Source organism: Hoplias malabaricus, chromosome Y (assembly GCF_029633855.1).
Source record: "Hoplias malabaricus isolate fHopMal1 chromosome Y, fHopMal1.hap1, whole genome shotgun sequence".
Taxonomy (NCBI): domain Eukaryota; kingdom Metazoa; phylum Chordata; class Actinopteri; order Characiformes; family Erythrinidae; genus Hoplias; species Hoplias malabaricus.
The window spans coordinates 1365491-1383507 of NC_089820.1; the positions used below are offsets into that span (position 1 = coordinate 1365491).

General features: G+C 37.9%; 2 protein-coding genes across 5 annotated transcripts in view; one reads left to right on the plus strand and one right to left on the minus strand.

The window, feature by feature from the left end:
* Positions 1 to 13160, minus strand: LOC136678279 (26S proteasome regulatory subunit 6A-B). Of its 3 annotated transcripts, none has more exons than XM_066656267.1 (11): positions 13125 to 13160; positions 10075 to 10155; positions 9837 to 9962; positions 8267 to 8371; positions 6886 to 6948; positions 6632 to 6769; positions 5978 to 6121; positions 3311 to 3556; positions 1195 to 1340; positions 888 to 969; positions 1 to 517 (listed from the first exon to the last, which is right to left on the minus strand). In XM_066656267.1, the coding sequence occupies exons 1-11, from the start codon at positions 13143 to 13145 to the stop codon at positions 407 to 409; spliced, it is 1263 nt and encodes a 420-aa protein (XP_066512364.1). In that variant the 5' UTR covers positions 13146 to 13160; the 3' UTR covers positions 1 to 406. The 3 variants fall into 3 exon arrangements, with proteins under 3 accessions (XP_066512364.1, XP_066512365.1, XP_066512363.1); XM_066656268.1 differs by lacking the exon at positions 13125 to 13160 and adding an exon at positions 12138 to 12337; XM_066656266.1 differs by lacking the exon at positions 13125 to 13160 and adding an exon at positions 12132 to 12335.
* LOC136678282 (pirin-like) overlaps positions 12549 to 18017 on the plus strand; it is a 15026-nt gene continuing 9557 nt past the window's right edge. For both annotated transcript variants that reach the window (XM_066656270.1, XM_066656271.1), the window contains exons 1-3: positions 12549 to 12804; positions 12987 to 13079; positions 15641 to 15721. In XM_066656270.1, coding sequence (XP_066512367.1) covers positions 12712 to 12804; positions 12987 to 13079; positions 15641 to 15721 — 267 coding nt within the window. In that variant the 5' untranslated portion in view covers positions 12549 to 12711. The remainder of the gene's footprint in view (positions 12805 to 12986; positions 13080 to 15640; positions 15722 to 18017) is intronic.

Below are 18017 nucleotides of genomic sequence, written 5' to 3' on the forward strand. Positions count from 1 at the left end.
TTAATGTTGTTAAATTAATCATTGCATCATAAAAAGAAGTATGTAAATAAAGAGTGTCTCATGCTCTCAAAAGTCTGAAATTTGTATCCTGTTAAAAAATACAGAATAAAATACATATGGATACATACATTTCCAATTACACATGGAAATGCAACTATGCTTTACCACTAATAACACACAGCATGACATAAAGCAAAAATAAATAAATAACAAAGCCAATTAGTGGAAAAAGTTTATTTTTTCAATGGATTTTAACAAGCAAAACAATAGACTGAAAAATACTCCATAAAGTTTTTTACTGAGCCACTCAAGTCCAAGATGATCGAACCGATGCATTTCCAAATCAATTCACGCAGTTCAGCGCAAACTTGACTACCTCTTACCTACTCACTCGCTCAGCTCAGACTTAAGCATAGTACTGAAGGTTGGCTTTTTTCTTGGCCTGCACCTCCAGAATACCCTCCATGTAGTCCTCATGATTCAACTCAGTGGCCCCGCGACGCAATGCAATCATACCCTGAAATACAGTGAGAGAATCCATCAGTTGGCAGAAATGCACTACATCACAGGTATCAATAGGCCTGGGCTTTGTACACAAGGAGTTACTGTAAAACTGCTATATAGAAATTCAAATGAATGTAATGCAATTTATAATCTTCAAAAAAATGCAATTTTTGGAAAGACCAAATTTCAAACATTTCTTTCATCTAGAATAACATCATTAAAAAAATATATAAATTTTCAATGCCTGAGATTAACAAGTGATTTAGAACTAAAAGAAACAATGATCTCATGCTGCACAGACACTTCAATAAAATCCCTCTTTGATCTTAAATAGAAACAGGTTTATGTTATCATCTACAGTGGAATTGCAAAACAGTACTCACCGCCTCTACACACACGGCTTTACACTGGGCTCCATTAAAGTCATCAGTGCATCGTGCCAGCTCCTCATAATTCACATCAGGACTAGAGTGATTGAGAAAAACATACGGAGCTAGATAAGAGGTTGTTTTGAACATGCATGTAGTCATAAGGTGTGCCTTAACAGGCTTCAATAGGTTTCTGACCACAATGCCTCAATGACTTCTATATCTTAAAAAATAAAATAAAATCTGAAAATTTCTATCCTAATGTTTTGTACCCTATAAAGTTTCTGCTCTTGTTTTAACGACCTTAAGTGGCAGTGTATACCTGACATTCATCTTGCGTGAGTGGATCTGCATGATACGAGCACGAGCCTCTTCATTGGGCATAGGAAACTCAATCTTGCGGTCTAGTCGACCAGAACGCAGCAGCGCAGGGTCCAGAATGTCCACCCTGTTAGTTGCAGCAATCACCTGAAACACAGTAAGAAATGAATCTGTAAAAAATGTATTAAGTACACCTGGACAAAAAGGGCAGTGTATCTGCATATCAGCTACGAATGAAAAGTTAGTTAATAACTATTCTTGAAAGACAATGATAGCCATGTTGGGAAAGAAAATGAACGACATATTCACTGTCCAAAGAAAACCAGTTCTCTCTAAAACAGTAACTTTACGGGAGAAGGAAAACATTTTTTTGGAGCATATCTATTGATCCATCCATCCATCATCAACTTTTCACTCAATATGAAGCAGCAGGTAGTGGCACAGTAACACTGCTCCAGGGACCTGGAGGTTGTGGATTCAAGTCCTGGTCCAGGTGACTGTGAGGAGTTTGGTGTGTTCTCTCTGTGTCCGCGTGGGTTTCCTCCTGGTGCTCCGGTTTCCTCCCACAGTCCAAAAACACACGTTGGTAGGTGGACTGGTGACTCAAAAGTGTCCCTAGGTATGAGTGTGTGAGTGAATGTATGTGTGTGTTGCACTGTCAAGGACTGGCGCCCCTCCAGAATGGTTACAAAATGAATGAATGAATTATGTACAAATATAATATTTGTTCCTTTGAATTAAACAATAGAACACTACATGGTATCAATAAACATAGGATAAAATTTTCATTGTTTCTTTTTAAAGTGCAACAATGTTCTTTATAGCAAATCCAATCAAATTTATATTGACTATGAACATGTGTAGTTTTTTTCCACCTGACATCCAAGACCTATAAAACTCAAAATTCAATGCCAAAGGAACAATTCAAAACCATATTTGAAATCACTTGTAAAACCTGACAAAAAAAACCCCTAAAGTAAACTGTTTATCCCAGGTCAAGTACGGATTTCATTTTTTGGTGCTGATGATAATAACAAACAGTCTTTAATGATAACCTGGCTAATGAACACTCAAACAAATCAAGTGTAATATTACGAGATAAGCTGTATGGACAAATGTATTTGGACACTAATTGCTAAACTCAGGTGTTTCATTCAGTCCCACTGCAAAATTACCTCACCATGCAGTCTGCCTTTTACAAACATTTGTGAAAGACTGGGTTGTTCTAAGGACTTTTTTTTTTGCATGGCACTGTAATAAAATGCCACTGGTGCACCATAAGGTTTATAATATTTCTGACCAATTGTGAAGGATATTATTTAACATTGGAAGCGTTTAGGAACCACAGCAACTCCATGAAATGTCAGACCACGTAGAGTGTGGTTGCTGAGTGCTGAGGTGCACATTGTGTTAAAGCTGCCAACATTCTGCTGACTCAGTAAGTGCATAGTTCCAAACCTCTTCTGGCTTTAATATCACCACAAAACCTGCTCCAGGAGCTTCATGGCATGGGTTTCCAATGGCGTCAGATTGTGCAGTGTAAAGCACTGGACTCTAAAGCAATGAAAGTATTCAGCTGTATGATTAATCATGCTTCACCATCTGGCAGTCTGATGGATGAGTCTGGGTTTGGAGAATGCCAGGAGAATAATAAGTGCATGACTGCCTTTGCCAACTGTAAACAATGGTGGAGGAAGGATAATGTTATGGGGTTGTTTTTCAGGGGTTGGCCTAGGCCCCATTGTTCCATTAAAGGGAAATCTTAATGCTTCAACATACCAAGACATTTTGGACAATGATATGCTTTTTGTACCATACATTTAGGAATAGTTTGGAGAAGGCCTTATACCCTCCCAGCATGACTGTGCCCCAATGCACAAAGCAAGGTCCATAAAGGCATGGCTAGGAGACTTGTGTGGAAGAACTTAACCTCGAGTTTTATCCATAATCTAAATTTGTTATAAATTTTAACATTTGCTAATACCCAAAGCTTTAAGTAGCGAACAATCAAACAAATGGAAACATATAACAGTCTTATACATACAATTTCAAATAAATCCATCTGAACCTTTTTAAAGTGTTACCGCTATGGTTATTTTAAAAACTTTGCCATGTACCTTGACTTGCATGTTCGGCTGAAAGCCATCCAGCTGGTTGAGAAGCTCCAACATGGTCCTTTGCACCTCTCTGTCCCCAGCCTTTTCACTGTCGAAGCGTTTGGTACCAATAGCATCCAACTCGTCGATAAAGATGATTGAAGGGGCTTTCTCTTTAGCAAGAGCAAAGGCATCGCGCACAAGCTTCGCACCATCTCCAATAAACATCTGCACCAGCTGAGGACCAGCTAACTTCAGGAAAGTTGCCTGAAAGTGAGAGATGTACAGACCACTGAATAAGTATGGTTAGATGCACTGTAGTCTGATTAAATTTAATATTTATAAAAAATGAATCAAACCAAGATGTTTACAAGAAATAGTTCCTTTATAAACACATACATCAGCCAACCATAACTTTAAAATTTCCTCCTTGTTTCTACATCTGTTCTCTGTTTTATCAGCTCCACTACCATACAAGTGCCCATTGTAGTTCTATAATTACAGATAGTAGTCTGGTAAAATCTGTTACTCTGCATACATTGGTAGCCTCTTTTTATCCTGTTCTTCAATGGTCAGGACCTCCACAGGACCACAGAGCAGGCACCAATTGGGTGATAGATAATTTTTAGCACTAAAGAGACATTGATGTGGTGGTTGTGTGTTAATGTATGTTGTGCTGACATGAATGGATCAGACACATCAGTATTGCTGAACATTTTTAAAAACATCAGTGTCACTGCTGGACTGAGAATAATCCACCAACAGGTAATATCCAGCCAACAGCCTCCTGTGTACATTGATAAAGGACTAGAAGATGACAACACAAACTGTACAGCAAAAAGATCAGCTGTCTCTGATTCTGCATCCACAAGGTGGACCAAGTTTGTTGTGTTTAATACAGGAGGACAGTGAGTGCGCATAATGTTTTTGAACAAGCTCTGCATTGTCTGATTCCCTTGTATTAGCCCAAACCATACTAACTCACTACATTATCAGTATGACTGCAGTGATAACAATGGTCCACCATACAAATAATTACTACTGTGTTGAGCTCCTGACAATTGAAAAACATGGTGAAACTGAGCCACCAAAAATATACTGCAAACAAGGAGGTCATGTTTTATATTTTGGCTGATCGGTGTATGTTTTTCCACATTATTTAATACTAAATAATCTAATCCAATTAATCCAGTGTGGTTTGGACAAAATGGTCAACATTAGTGTTGCACCGATACAGAATCGGTACAGATACTGGCACATATATTATCAATTTCGGCTAAAGAGAGCACCATAGGTGTGTTGGAAATGGCCCACTACTCACTATTCCCTACTTGTAGTACACATGGCACACCCCATGAAGCAGATACAGATGCGCATACGCGCCGTTAAATGCAGTTCGAATTTAAAGTTGTGGCAGATTATAAAGAGACTGGGTATTTCACAATACACAACAGGATTTTGTTGTTTTTTACAGAGACTGAAAAAATTTCACACACACTACATGATCCCAAGTTCCCCAATCAAACACGCAACTGGTGTTCCCTAAGAGACACAGATAGATACGGACGTACAACTCGCTGCGGTTATTGCTTGTGCTGCTATTTGTGTAGATCCACAAATAAATAAATAAAAATAAAAAACCCCACCTAAAATGTCTTTGGGTCGTGGATGCGAAGATTTGGTCAGCGCGATATCTACACACCGGAGCGAGAGCTGGAGATTAGTAGAATAGCACATAGTTCCACCTTAAATGGTTCGGAAACAGCGGTAGCTGTAGTGTGCGCCACATTGTTGCATCAATTAAGATGCAATGGGAAATTAGAATAAAGTTGAAATAAAGGCTGTTTCATAAACAGCGTGTTTTTTTTCCTACAGGTAAAACTCATTATTTGGGGACATGTGCATCCAGTATTATGTAAGGTCTTGTAGTTTCCCATAGTTTTAAAATTTTATCTGTCCCCCTCTGTATAGCTCCACTGCACGCACCTTTGTATACTTTCTGTGCTCTGTCCTCATTGGCTGTTGACAGGGCTCGTTCAGCTTTGACTTGGTGGAGAGTTTACACTACGTGATTACATCCAAAAACAAAACGTTTGATATGCTGCAACTGGTCTGAAACGCGATTTTTTTTTTTTCAAGGTAAAAAAAAGTCATGTAGAGTAACCCCAGCATGCCAAAGAACACCGGCTTCATTCAAGCAACCATAAAGAAGCACACTAACACAGTCAGCAGCAGTCCTTAGAAAGTAACAAATGTCCTCATGACAGTACAAAAAGCTGTTCAGTCAGGCTTAGAAAGAGTATACTTGTATTTGTTACTGCATTGTGAAAATATTATTTTTTTTATGGCTCTAAAACTATCTAGTAGTTAAGATATAGAGTTCTATCTGTACTTTGTATCAACAGATAATTGAACATGAAATATCTGTATCGGAAGTGAAAAAGTGGTATCGGCGCATCCCTTTTTAACATGATGTAAATCTGTCACTCTGCACTATTCTGAGCACTTTCCTCATCACAACTTTACGTTTAGGCATTACTTGGCATAAACAAAAAAACTCCAAGGTTATCACTGACTGTATTTTGTAACTAAAACTTAATTTGATGCCAGCAACACATTCAAAAAAAGTTGCCAGGTTTATGGATGTGGATGTCATTGATCAAATATGCCCTTAAAACAGATTCGTACCTTTGTCTGTGCAGCACAGGCTCTGGCCAGAAGGGTTTTTCCAGTTCCCGGTGGCCCATACATCAGAACACCTTTTGGTGGCTGGATTCCCAAATTCTCAAACTTTTCTTTATGGTTCATGGGTAGGACAATTGCTTCCACCAACTTAAAGAAAAAATAAATAAATAAGGCAATCTAATCAAATAAAAAACACACTAAGAAAATCATGATTACTTCTAACGTATTTTTTTCTTACTTTACAAAAAGAGTATTTACTTAATAAATTATGTAAATAAGACAAAAAGTAAAACAATTCTCTTTCCCCCATATATCCAACAGGCCAACCCTTGAAAATAAATATACCTACTTTATATATATATAAACTTATATGTTATACATGTAGGTATATAAATAACTTATTTACCTACTTTATAAAGTAGGTATATACAGTATTCATACTCATATGAATTGTGACCTATATTTGTGTGTCTCTGTCCGTTATATATCCTCACTGTCCAATTAAAAACATGCATCTCCTAAAACAGTAGCTTTACAGGAGAAAGAACAATCCTTTTAAACTTTTAATGGAAGTGAATATAACTGGACAGCGATTATATAGAAGTATAACATATTACTGTAATTATTAATTAAAAAAATTAAGCTCCTTGTACATACCTCTTGAATCTGTTTATCCAGACCACCAATATCACTGTACTGCTCAGTAGGCCTCTCATCTACCTCCATGGCCTTGACTCTAGAATCATACTCAGTAGGCAGAGTCTCCAGAATCAGATAGGAGTCTTTATTAACTCCCTGCACATAGAAAGATCAGCTAGTTTACAAAAGAATTTAATCTCAGGTAAAAATGAAGCCTGCAAGTATCGTTATCCAAAGTTCTTACAAAAGAAGTAGAGGCAGCGTTTACTTACCACAAGATCACCAGGTTTCAGCTTCTCAGCATCAACCAAGCCAATTACAGGCAGGAAATAAGTCTGCAAGCATTAAACAATGCAAGGATAATAAGTGTCATTGATTTTGAAGCAAAACAGCACTTCCAGCAAGTCCAACAATATGACTGAATATGTGAGAATTAGTGTTTGAGGCACTATTCCTAACGATAAGTGAATGAGTGAGTAAAGGATTATAATATATAGATACACAAACATACAGTAACAGTCAAAAGTTTGGAAACAGCTATTTTTTCTTTGTGGAACAGGGACATTCACTGTATAGAACTGTGTACCAGCCCTAAATCTTTACAAGGTGAGCAGTTCTACAAATTAACTCTTTACGAGGCCACAGGTGTTCACTGAAACCATTCCAGGTGATGACCTCTTGAAGCTGACTGAGAGAACGCTAAGTGTGCGCAAAGCTACCATCAAAGCAAAAGGCAGCTACATTGATTAATTTAAAGTATAAAACATATTATGATTGGTTTAACATTTTTTAAGTTTACTACACAATTCCATATATGTTCCTTCATAATTTTAACACCTTCCATATTCATTTACAATGTAGAATATAATAATAGATCACTGAAAACCCATTGAATGAGAAGATGTCCAGACTTTTGACTGGTACTGTACATTCACAGTATGTGGAAAATGGCCCAAAACAAAGGAAAGCCTCCCTGAAAGGGCATGTCCTAACGTGTGTTAGGACGTGTGTGTGTGTGTGTGTGTGTGTGTGAGAGAGAGTGTGTGTGTGTGTGAGAGAGAGAGTGTGTGTGTGAGTGAGAGTGTGTGTGTGTGTGAGAGAGTGTGTGTGTGAGAGAGAGAGTGTGTGTGTGTGTGAGAGAGAGAGTGTGTGTGTGTGAGAGAGAGAGTGTGTGTGTGTGAGAGAGAGAGAGTGTGTGTGTGTGAGAGAGAGAGTGTGTGTGTGTGTGTGAGAGAGAGAGTGTGTGTGTGTGTGTGAGAGAGAGAGTGTGTGTGTGTGTGAGAGAGAGTGTGTGTGTGTGTGTGTGTGTGAGAGAGAGTTCAAGACAGTTCATCTAATGATATAATTATTGAGACACAGACACTTACAGTACAGAACATTTGGGAAGGAAAAGCAACAATAATGATAATAACAACATTTTAGTATAAATATATATAAAAAAATTTGTACAAAGAATATGGCTTTAGTTCTGAGCGTGTGTGTTACAGTAATCAAATTCCAAATATTTTCTTCACACTTTGCATGTAAATACAGGTACAACTGAATTAACAAAACACATATTCTTGTTTTTATTGCATTCTATAAAGAAATCTTAACTTTTCCAGAAACAGGATTTGTATTTTTAATGAGTTGGTAAGATTAGCAATAACCCACCTGTCGTGTAGATGTTTTGATGACTGCACACTTGCCCTTTCTTTGTGAATCCAGGTCAATGTTGGCACCATCCTCTTCCTGGTCATTTGGGTCCACGTCTAGAAGCTGCACATGAAACAGACAGCAAATGTTCACCATCCATCTCTCAGAAACAATGTACACCCAGACGCCCAAAAAATATCTAGTGCACAAAACTACAGGGCTGAAAAAGTTCCTGAGCCTAAATTTTTTTCCATGCCCAGGAGGTGGGCAGTGGTAGAGGTGCTATGTGTGCAACACACTTAACACACAACATGTTGGCCCCTGGGCCCAGATATATAAAAAGGCTGTGTATAAACCTGATCACCATTATTGTCAAGTGGGTCCATGGGTATGCACCCCTACGAGAAAAGTTTTTAAAATAACCCCTTAAATGATAGATTCTGGTGAATATTGGGGAAATAAATGGACAACATTCAGACATGAGATAAACAAACCTGATAAAAGCCTATATTACAGTAGCATCTTTGTGCAGAGTACCAGAGCTCTTGGGAACCTGTGTCTGTTAGACCTGTTCAGTAATCAATCTCTGCTTTTAACTAGTCACTTACCTTCCTACACATAGTTTATATAGCATACTGAGACTACAGATAATGTAGCCATACTCAGAAAGGTCAGTAGATTGCAATTACAGTACTCCAAAATAAACTGGGGTTTCATTAGTAGCCTAACCATGGACTAAAGGACATGAACAAGAACACATTCATTTTTCTTTAAAAATGTAATTGCCCAATTTGTTCTAAATACAGTTTTGAGACTGTTTCACAAAATAGAAAACTAAATAAAAATGTACTTCTGTGTCAAGTCAATGCATTGTCTGTGGCATAGCCTGTGCTAGCCTTGCCCGTGTTTATACTTCTGTGTTAGTGAGAGATCCAGAGATCTGTCAGATCACTGGGTAAACTTGATTTTTTTTTTTTTTTTTGTATGCCGGAGATCCGGCGTGGCACCGAAATTTTATCAGCCCTGAAACTAATATATGCTTTCATTTAAATATAAAATAGAAACTATTGTATTACTTGCAAAACCACACTATTAAGCATAGATTGGGTTTTGTCAGATCATATACTGTCTCAATATGCAATTTATTACGGACTTCACTAACAGTCCAGGTAAACTCATGCAGATTACAGCATCAACTTTACTACTAAGTGCAGCAGATGCTCAGGCAGTTATATACTTGGTCAGCCAAGGTGTGTTTGCTGCTCAGGGTTTTCTTCATTGGTTTTACACGGCAGTTACATGTCTACTGGTGCCAGTAAGGCATGCAAGTAATTAATTAATTAAAATACAATCAGCATCATGATCAATGATCACACAATTTTGAGCATGAGATGCTGAGTAATCCCAAATTCTGATGATGATACTCAATACACGTATCTATTGAAAAAAAAAACATAGCTACAGCCATAATGAATTAGGTCTTTTACCATGAGGTTCCAGTATTTCTGCCAAATGTCAAACATATTTGGGCTATGGGGAAAATATTGGTGAGAACAGCCTCTTCTGGGTTCAGAACAGCTCTGCTTACCTCAATGACATTAGAAACGAGGTAGGGCAAAGTCTTATTCACTTTAATCTTCTCTGTGTTTTCTTTGATCTTGTCCTTCATGGCCTGCAACTCATGAGTGACTCGAAGCACCTCGCTTTTCATGATCTGTAACCAACACAAATGAAGAATAGAGGGGGTTTAAAAAACATTTAAATAACTAGTACTTGTGAATAATAAATAATTCCTATGATCTACATGCCTACTTAAAAATGCCTACTTTTATTTCGCTGTCCAGTAGCCGTGTCCGCTGAACAATTTCCTCAGTAGACATCTTGAGGACTTCCTCACCAATCCCATCCTAAAAACAAAAACAAACAAAAAGCACATCATTAGATAATTATTGTATAACGCAGTTGATAAATGCTGAGTAGGTAATTTTTTTTTTTTCTGAGATGAATGTGAAGACACTTACTAGTATACTAATTTCCAAAGCATACCATAAGACTCATTATTTTCTCCCTCCCTTGGTTATGAATATGCAAAGCTTACAAAATAATCAATGATTCATATATAAACTGACATGGTAAAATTACAAATTAGTAATTACTAACACAGTAAATAAGAGTGGAAAACAATGAGCATACTCAGTGTGCAATTTTATATATAAATCTCCCATACTTTTGAATAAACACTGAATAACCGAAGGCAGTGAGGAGGAACCAAGCAGTCCTTGGACAGGGTTTTTTTTTTTTTTTTAATTTTCAGTATTCTTTGCTAAGCAATGAAGTCTTCTAAAAAAAATCTCATTTTGAGAACAACAATGTCAAGTGTGCCATTTTAATAAAACTGGAGGCCTCCCATGCGTTTAACTACTCTTAAAAAAATAAATAAATAAAAAACTAAAATAAAATGAATAAATTAAATGATTGGTTAATCCCCAAGGCAATGAATTGTGTGGAAAAATGGGTCACAAGAAAACATTCTATAGATTTATTACTCTTCTACAATTAACAATTTTATTAACATTACACATAAACCTTTTTAAAACATTTATATTTCACTGTCTTGCGTTGTATTAGCTGTATTTTCATTGTATATACTGTGACCCTGGTTCTTATCTTTATTTATATCTCAACTGAAGGATACAAAATGTGAAATTCCATTTTAAAATGTTAAAAATCCCAGTTTAATTCATCAAAGTTTTCTAGATATCGTTTGCAATTAAAACATTAAGCTACATTAAGGTGTACTGATAATGGATTCATAATTTTAAAAAATAGCACAACATATATCTCTACGTAAAAGCACAAAACAAAATGATCTGCTGTGGGGCAACTGCATATGAAGTGCACAAAGCCAAAAGTCGGCCGGATGGGTATAAAGCCTGTCGAAGCTGTGGAGCAGCGGAACAGTGTCTTCAGGACCAGTGATGTGGTAGATTTTGTTAACCAGAACTATTAACCTAACTCCAATATCTGCCCTCACTAAGGTTCTCACGGTCAAATACCATCAAATCCTCACAGTAAATTTCTCAACATCTAATGTATGTTTTCACAGAAGAGTAGAAGCTGCTCCTGCAGTCAAACAGGACAGAATACTATTTATAACCTTTAACATCGGAGGAAAAACTAAATTAGCAGATGCCCGCAAACACTGGGATATACACAGGTGTAAGGCGTCTAACTGACGCGATTTTAAGGGTTCAAACATTACAAAGCAGCTTACATAATACATACAAATACTATTCAGCTACCTGCCTAGCGTTAGCATACAGGACCTAGTGGATATTCTGGCTAACAATCGCCTCTACACATTTAACAGATATGAAATTTGAAGTTATTAAAATTGGCAGATGGCTGTATTCTTCCATCCGCTCTTTCTTTGAGGTATATTATGGGTTACTCCTCTTGTAATTAAAACGAAACACACAGCGCCGGCTAAACATGAAGCAGCATTTAGCACCCAATATCAGCCGCCCTTAAAACTAGAAACTCATTATAAGTAGCGTGTGGTGCCAACAGCAGACTTTAGTTTATTATTTGTCGTTCCGTATTTGACGGGTTACATTGCAGAATGGCGCTGAGGACTATTGTAAAACCTCCCTTAGACTGTCCCACTCCCGGGTCATGTTTGTGGATCTATGTGTAATTTCCCTGCGTCATGCTGCTGCCGACTGTTAGCAACCGGCAAGTGTTAATCGACCACAAACACATTTTTCTAAACCATTTACAAATACAAGCCTTCCAACTATTTCCCCCGTATCGCTCATGTAAGGCCCTGCAATCTCTATGCTCGCTAAAAAAGTACAATGCGACCAAAAATATAAAAACAAACCTCCACCTCATCCCAAACCGATCTGTCATTCAAGGACGCCATCTTACACCGCTGTGCTCCTTCTTCGTGATTCTCTCAACTTTCCAAGTTTCAGCCCCTGGTGAAAACTACTGCCTCCGCCTGGTTCAATCTGTAATATCAGTCTGTAATATTGTCTGTGTAATATCAGTATTAATATCTGTGTGTAATATCAGTATGTAATATCCCACGACCCTGAAAGACCCGTCTTTCTTTAATGCACTTATTACTTCCTGCGTATTGCACTCAGTGTAAGGTGTTTTGTAGAAATCGTGCTGTAGTTCGAATGTTAGATCCTCTTTTGTAAGTCGCTTAGGATAAAACTCGCTGGAATCCACGCCCTCGTGACTTTGTCAGCCAATCAGATCTGCGCTTGTAACTGCGCAGCAATGTAAACAAAGTTACGCCTTTCTTCCGCGGCAGTATTTCCATTAATATTTGTTTGTTGATATTTTTAAAAGCTTGACAGCAGCGCTGATATAAAGGCCTCGCTTTCATTAAACCATAAGATCTCTTTTTGAAGAGCCCCATCTCAGAGTCTTACACGAATAGTTTACTGAAAATGGTGGTAAGGAAAGTCAGTGTTTCTGTTTTAAGTGTTGAACAGTCCGAAGGAGTCGGCGCCAGGGTCCGCAGGAGCATCGGAGGAAGACGGGTAGGACTGAAGTGTATTGAAACATCAGAGCCATTCATTATTTAAAACGTTTTCTGTAGGCAGCTATTTATATTGTGAATAATTTTGGCAGAGACATTTTTCGGACTTCCTATGCGTTTTTATATTGAACAGACTATGATGGTAGTGTAGTATATAATGCCTGCACCGTGTGCTCTTTTCAGTTGAAGAGTTTGGACCCGTTTCTGTTGCTGGATGAGTTTCGCGTCAGCAAGCCCACAGGCTTTCCTGATCACCCCCATCGAGGATTTGAGACAGTAAGTTCTGTAGAAGCCGAATATTTTTATAGGTTTGCGATTTACCAAGTTTGTTTCAGTGCTCATCTGTGCCCTCGCTTCGCTCATTCATTATGACTCAGCAGTGGCGACTGCCTGCGTGTCCACTCCCAGCCACCAGAGGGAGCCTTGGAGGCGCAAATAACTCTTTCATTTTAGCCAGTGACCTTGACTCAATGATGACGTTCAAGGCCCGGCCTGGGTCATAAAAGACTGCAGATATGCCACATTTGGGCCAAGTGTTAATTGCTATGTGTTGCTGATGGACTGAGAATTGTCCTCCAAACAAAAATAACTAGCCGATAATGTCAGCCAAATCTGACGTTCTTGTTGTTAGTAAGTGATCCTGTAACACAGTCCAACTGTAATTGATTTACCTGGTCTTTTTATGAACTAGGTTAACTGAAACAGATTGCACTTTTATTACACATCATAATGAAAAGTGCTATATCAAATCAAATTTTTGTATAGCTCTTTTTACAATTGATGTTGTCACAAAGCAGCTTCACAGAATTCCAATAAAGATAAAGTTTTAACATTAAAAAAATGTAAAAATTTAAAGAATGTAAAAATCCCCAGGTGAGCAAGCCAGGGGTGACAGTGGCAAGGAAAAACGCCCTCTAAGCTGAAGAAGAAACATTGGGAGGAGCCAAAGATCACAACGGGGGAACTTATCCTCCTCTGGTCAATCTACTGGTAAAATTATTTAGGAGTCCATGAAAACTTTAATGTAGGGTGGGCAGCTCCAAGAGTCATCAGTTGGTGATGGCTGGAGCATGGGCAGCTGGTCTGAATGATGGAGCAGGATCTTGACAATCAGTCATCCATCAATGTCCAGCAAGACTATATAAGTGCAACTATCTATCAATCAATCATTATAATGACTGGTGGTGTTTGGAAAATGGACATTAGGAGGTAGACTAAAGGTATGTAGGAAACATCTCTATTAGCCTTATGCTAAACAGCTGTGGCTTAGTGAGGCGTGTTTAGACCGGAGTAAAATGTATTGTGGAGAAGGCTAGCTCGTCTTGTTCCTCGTCTTCTAGTGCTGGACAATATGGATCACAGTTCTAGAAAGTTCAAATCTCCCTGGTGTTTGCTGTAGTGTTCTTCAGGGCGCTGACATTTACACATCTATTTACATCTACACTTTTCCCCACTTTTCAATCAAATTCACCGGGAGAGACACAGAGAGATGATTCAATCCCAGGAAAGGAGACTGGGGTTCTCCTACACAGAAAATACTACATATATAAAGTGGGGCTTGATAGGGCCATCTAAAATAAAAATAAAACCCTACCCACTTTTGACATAATAGGTAAAAATAATGTAATGATGAATTTGGGCATGGCAGTGGATTTGAATTAAGTTTTCAAGGACTTTCTTTGAGAGATGAATCAGACATCTGAGTGATAAAACTCAGTCTATTAACGTACAGTTTATGTTGGTAAAAGCACTACTAGAATGCTTGTGTCTGCCCTATTTTTAAAATTTAGATCAGTTTTAAAGTTCACAGCGTATCATACTATGTCCTAAAACATATCCCCTACTCTGTGAAGCCTTAATTGAAGTTATAGTGGTGTATTTTTACAGAAGATATTGGGCTGACTTATAGTTTTTGTTACCAATACTAGTCTAAATTAAAGAAGCAAAATCCTGATTCAAAACTTGTTTTGGCTGGTCAGCTGCAACTGTGGTGAGTTTAAACTTCTTTTAAAAAAGAGAATTTCAAAAGAACATAAAACATTAAATATAAGATGAAGCTTACGAGAGGAGGCACTAATGTAATCTAGTTCAATAATTAAAATAATCTTATTTTATGTTTCCAAGATGCAGGAAAGAATTGGGGAAATTGAATATAAGCTTTCAGATGATATATGGTTTGACCAGGTTGGGTTAGGGGTTGACCTCAAGCTGAGATCAGTCTGTGATCTCTGCACACAGCTGTGATACTGCAGTCATATAACAATTCATGAGTAAATACAACACTCAGTAACTCAAAAATAGCTGTGCTACACCAATAGCTACAATAGCAAGAGTTGTTTTAGGCCTTATTCAGTTTCACAAATTTTTTCTGCAACTTGTGAGCTTCATCTTGTGATTATTAAATTCCTCTCTTTTTAGAGCTTCTTTATGCTCCGGTTTCCCCCCACAGTCCAAAAACATACGTTTGTAGGTGGATTGGCGACTAAAATTTGTCCATAGAAGTGAGTGAGTGTTGCCCCCTCCAGGGTGTGTTCCCACCTTGTGCCCAGTGATTCCGGGTAGACTCTGGACCCACCACGACCCTGAATTGGATAAGCAGTTACAGACAATGAATTAATGAATTAATTAATTTTCATTATTAAAATGTATATATTTTTTCATTGTTTCTTTCATGCCTGTGTGGTATAATCTAAATAAAAATAGATATCTAATAACATCCATGCTCAAATGCTATCATACAGTGAATTTTGACTCAGTATTCATTGTTACTTTAGACAGGTATAGAATTTTATCTGAATTTAAAGAACTTATGATTTCTGCATTTGTCCTCTCTACAGGTAACATACCTCCTAAGTGGTGTGTCAGCTCACGAGGACTTCTGTGGGCACTATGGAAAACTGGAGGCTGGGGATTTACAGGTAAACATCATAATGGAGCCTGGCAAAGACTTTTGTAACACTTTTGAAATGAGCGCATTAGATACAAATGAGATCAAAACCCTAAAAATAAAATTTATTGCAGTGCGTGGAATGCAGTATACTATCATGGCTGCAGTATATTTTCAGGAAGTTAACAAAAAATACATGTAATTATGTGTATTCTGCAATAAAAAAAAAAACTAATAGCAGATCAAACCTGTGGGACATTTCCTGTGTTTCCAGTGTCATAAAGCTCTCTCACTTTTTCCCATGTCAGTGAGAGCATGCTCCCCTTTGATTCATCTGAATTCCTCAAGGCCTTTGCACTGTTATGGCTAATCTGTGCTAGGCTTTCCTTGTCAGGAACTTTGCTGACTGAGTTGCTCTCTACAGCTCTTCCACACCATCTTCCACACCATTCTCAGAAGTAAAGGTGCTACAAAGGTTCTTTGAGCAGTGCCAAAGAAAAACCTCTTTTGGTTCCATAAAGAACCTTGTTTGTTTAAGAAATGTGTGAGTGTGAAGAATGTTTTCAAAGTTTAAAAATCTGTCACTCAATATTAAGATTTCTTTAAACATAATTTAAACACTATTAGCAAAAAAGGGTTCTTCATGGAACCAAATGTGGTTCTTCAATGGCATTGCCAATTAACCATTTGCAGCTGGTTTTTATAATTTGTCGTCCACCACACATAGTCAAAAGCCAATACTTCAGTAATATTTTTGAGGTTGAATTCCATCAGTTTCTAAAAATTGTCAGATACCAATTGTGAAGCCTTCCCAGAAGAGAATTTGTTACTGCAGCAAATGAAGAGAAATTCTCTATTAACACTCTTAATTTTAGATGTGATTTTGGGTCAGTAGGTATAGTGAATTTCTGTAACCCATAAAGATAAAGAAATGTGTTATATGTCTCTGCACCATAATATATGTATATGTGTTCTTTTAGCTCCACTGTCCATACAAGAGCACACACTCTGAAGTTCTACAATTAAACGTTGTCCATCTGTTTCTCTGCATACACTGTAATTAATCTTTCACCCTGTCCTTCAATTGTCATGACCCCCCGCTGCAGATACTGATGTGGTGGTGATATGCAAGTGTGTGTTCGGCCGGTACAACTGGATCAGACACAGCAGTGCTGCTGAAGTTTTTAAACACTGTGACCAGTCACTGTCCGCTCTGGCCCAAGACTGTTTAAGAAAGCCATGAGTCTGACGCCTGCAGAGTAATTTCAAAAACTCAGGTCATTTTACACTTTAGCCTTAAAAAAGGCTAAACGAGATAACGCCCCAAGTATCTGGAGCCTTAAAGTGAAGAGTCGAACAGCGGAGAAAAAGGGGAAGAAGCCTAAAAGCCCAAAAGCCTGTGTCATTTGGCGCCACAGGTTTTAAACCAGAGTTTAGAAAACCCACCCTGAATACCTGATTCGTCCTCAATGAGGGAGAATTGGAGCTTTTCTTGCTCCTGATTGGCCGTTTCCTGTACCTTGGGCGTTGCATCACATAGAATTTATGACACTTGACAAGACAAAGACTTGACCATCCCCGAGTGAATGCTTTGCAATATAAAAGATTGTATGTTAACACAGAGTAATATCATTAAGAAAAAGACAACCATGTTCTATATAATTATTAACCAACTAAACACATAGTGTGTGACTACCTTGGTTCTACATAAATTCAAATAAACAAAAATGACTTTAAACACATGTAAATTAAATCCACTTATTTTGATTGTCAAACGGGGTTAATTTAAAACAGTTGTGCCCAAATACGACCTGTTTTCCATGTAAGAACTTTGGGATGTTTGAGTCTTTTAGAGTTAAAAGTCTTTAAAAAGGTGTAAGAGGGTATTGTGGGTTTCAATCAAGATTGAGTCTCTGTGTCTCTCTGCATTCTTTTCTTGACCCTGGGGGTCCTTAAGTCATAAAAAAGGGTCTTTGGAGGGGGTTTTACGGGCCTGCTCTGGAGGTTTAACTCACCTTACGATCTTGGTTAGAGATGTCTCTGAAAACTAGCGAAAGCTTGGGTATTTAAAATCACATCTTCAGAAAGTCAAAATTTCTTATTAGAGATTAATACACATTCATCATATCCACTACATCACCCACCCCTATACTAAGCATTGAAGAACAGGGTGAAAACTGACAAACAATGTATAAACAGCAACAGGTGGCTTACAATCTATAATTGTAGAACTACACAGTGCTCCTGTTTTGTCAGTGGAGCTGAGAGAATCGACAGTGAGTACAGATACATGGAAAACTAATATCTCATATTTGCATCAGTTCCCA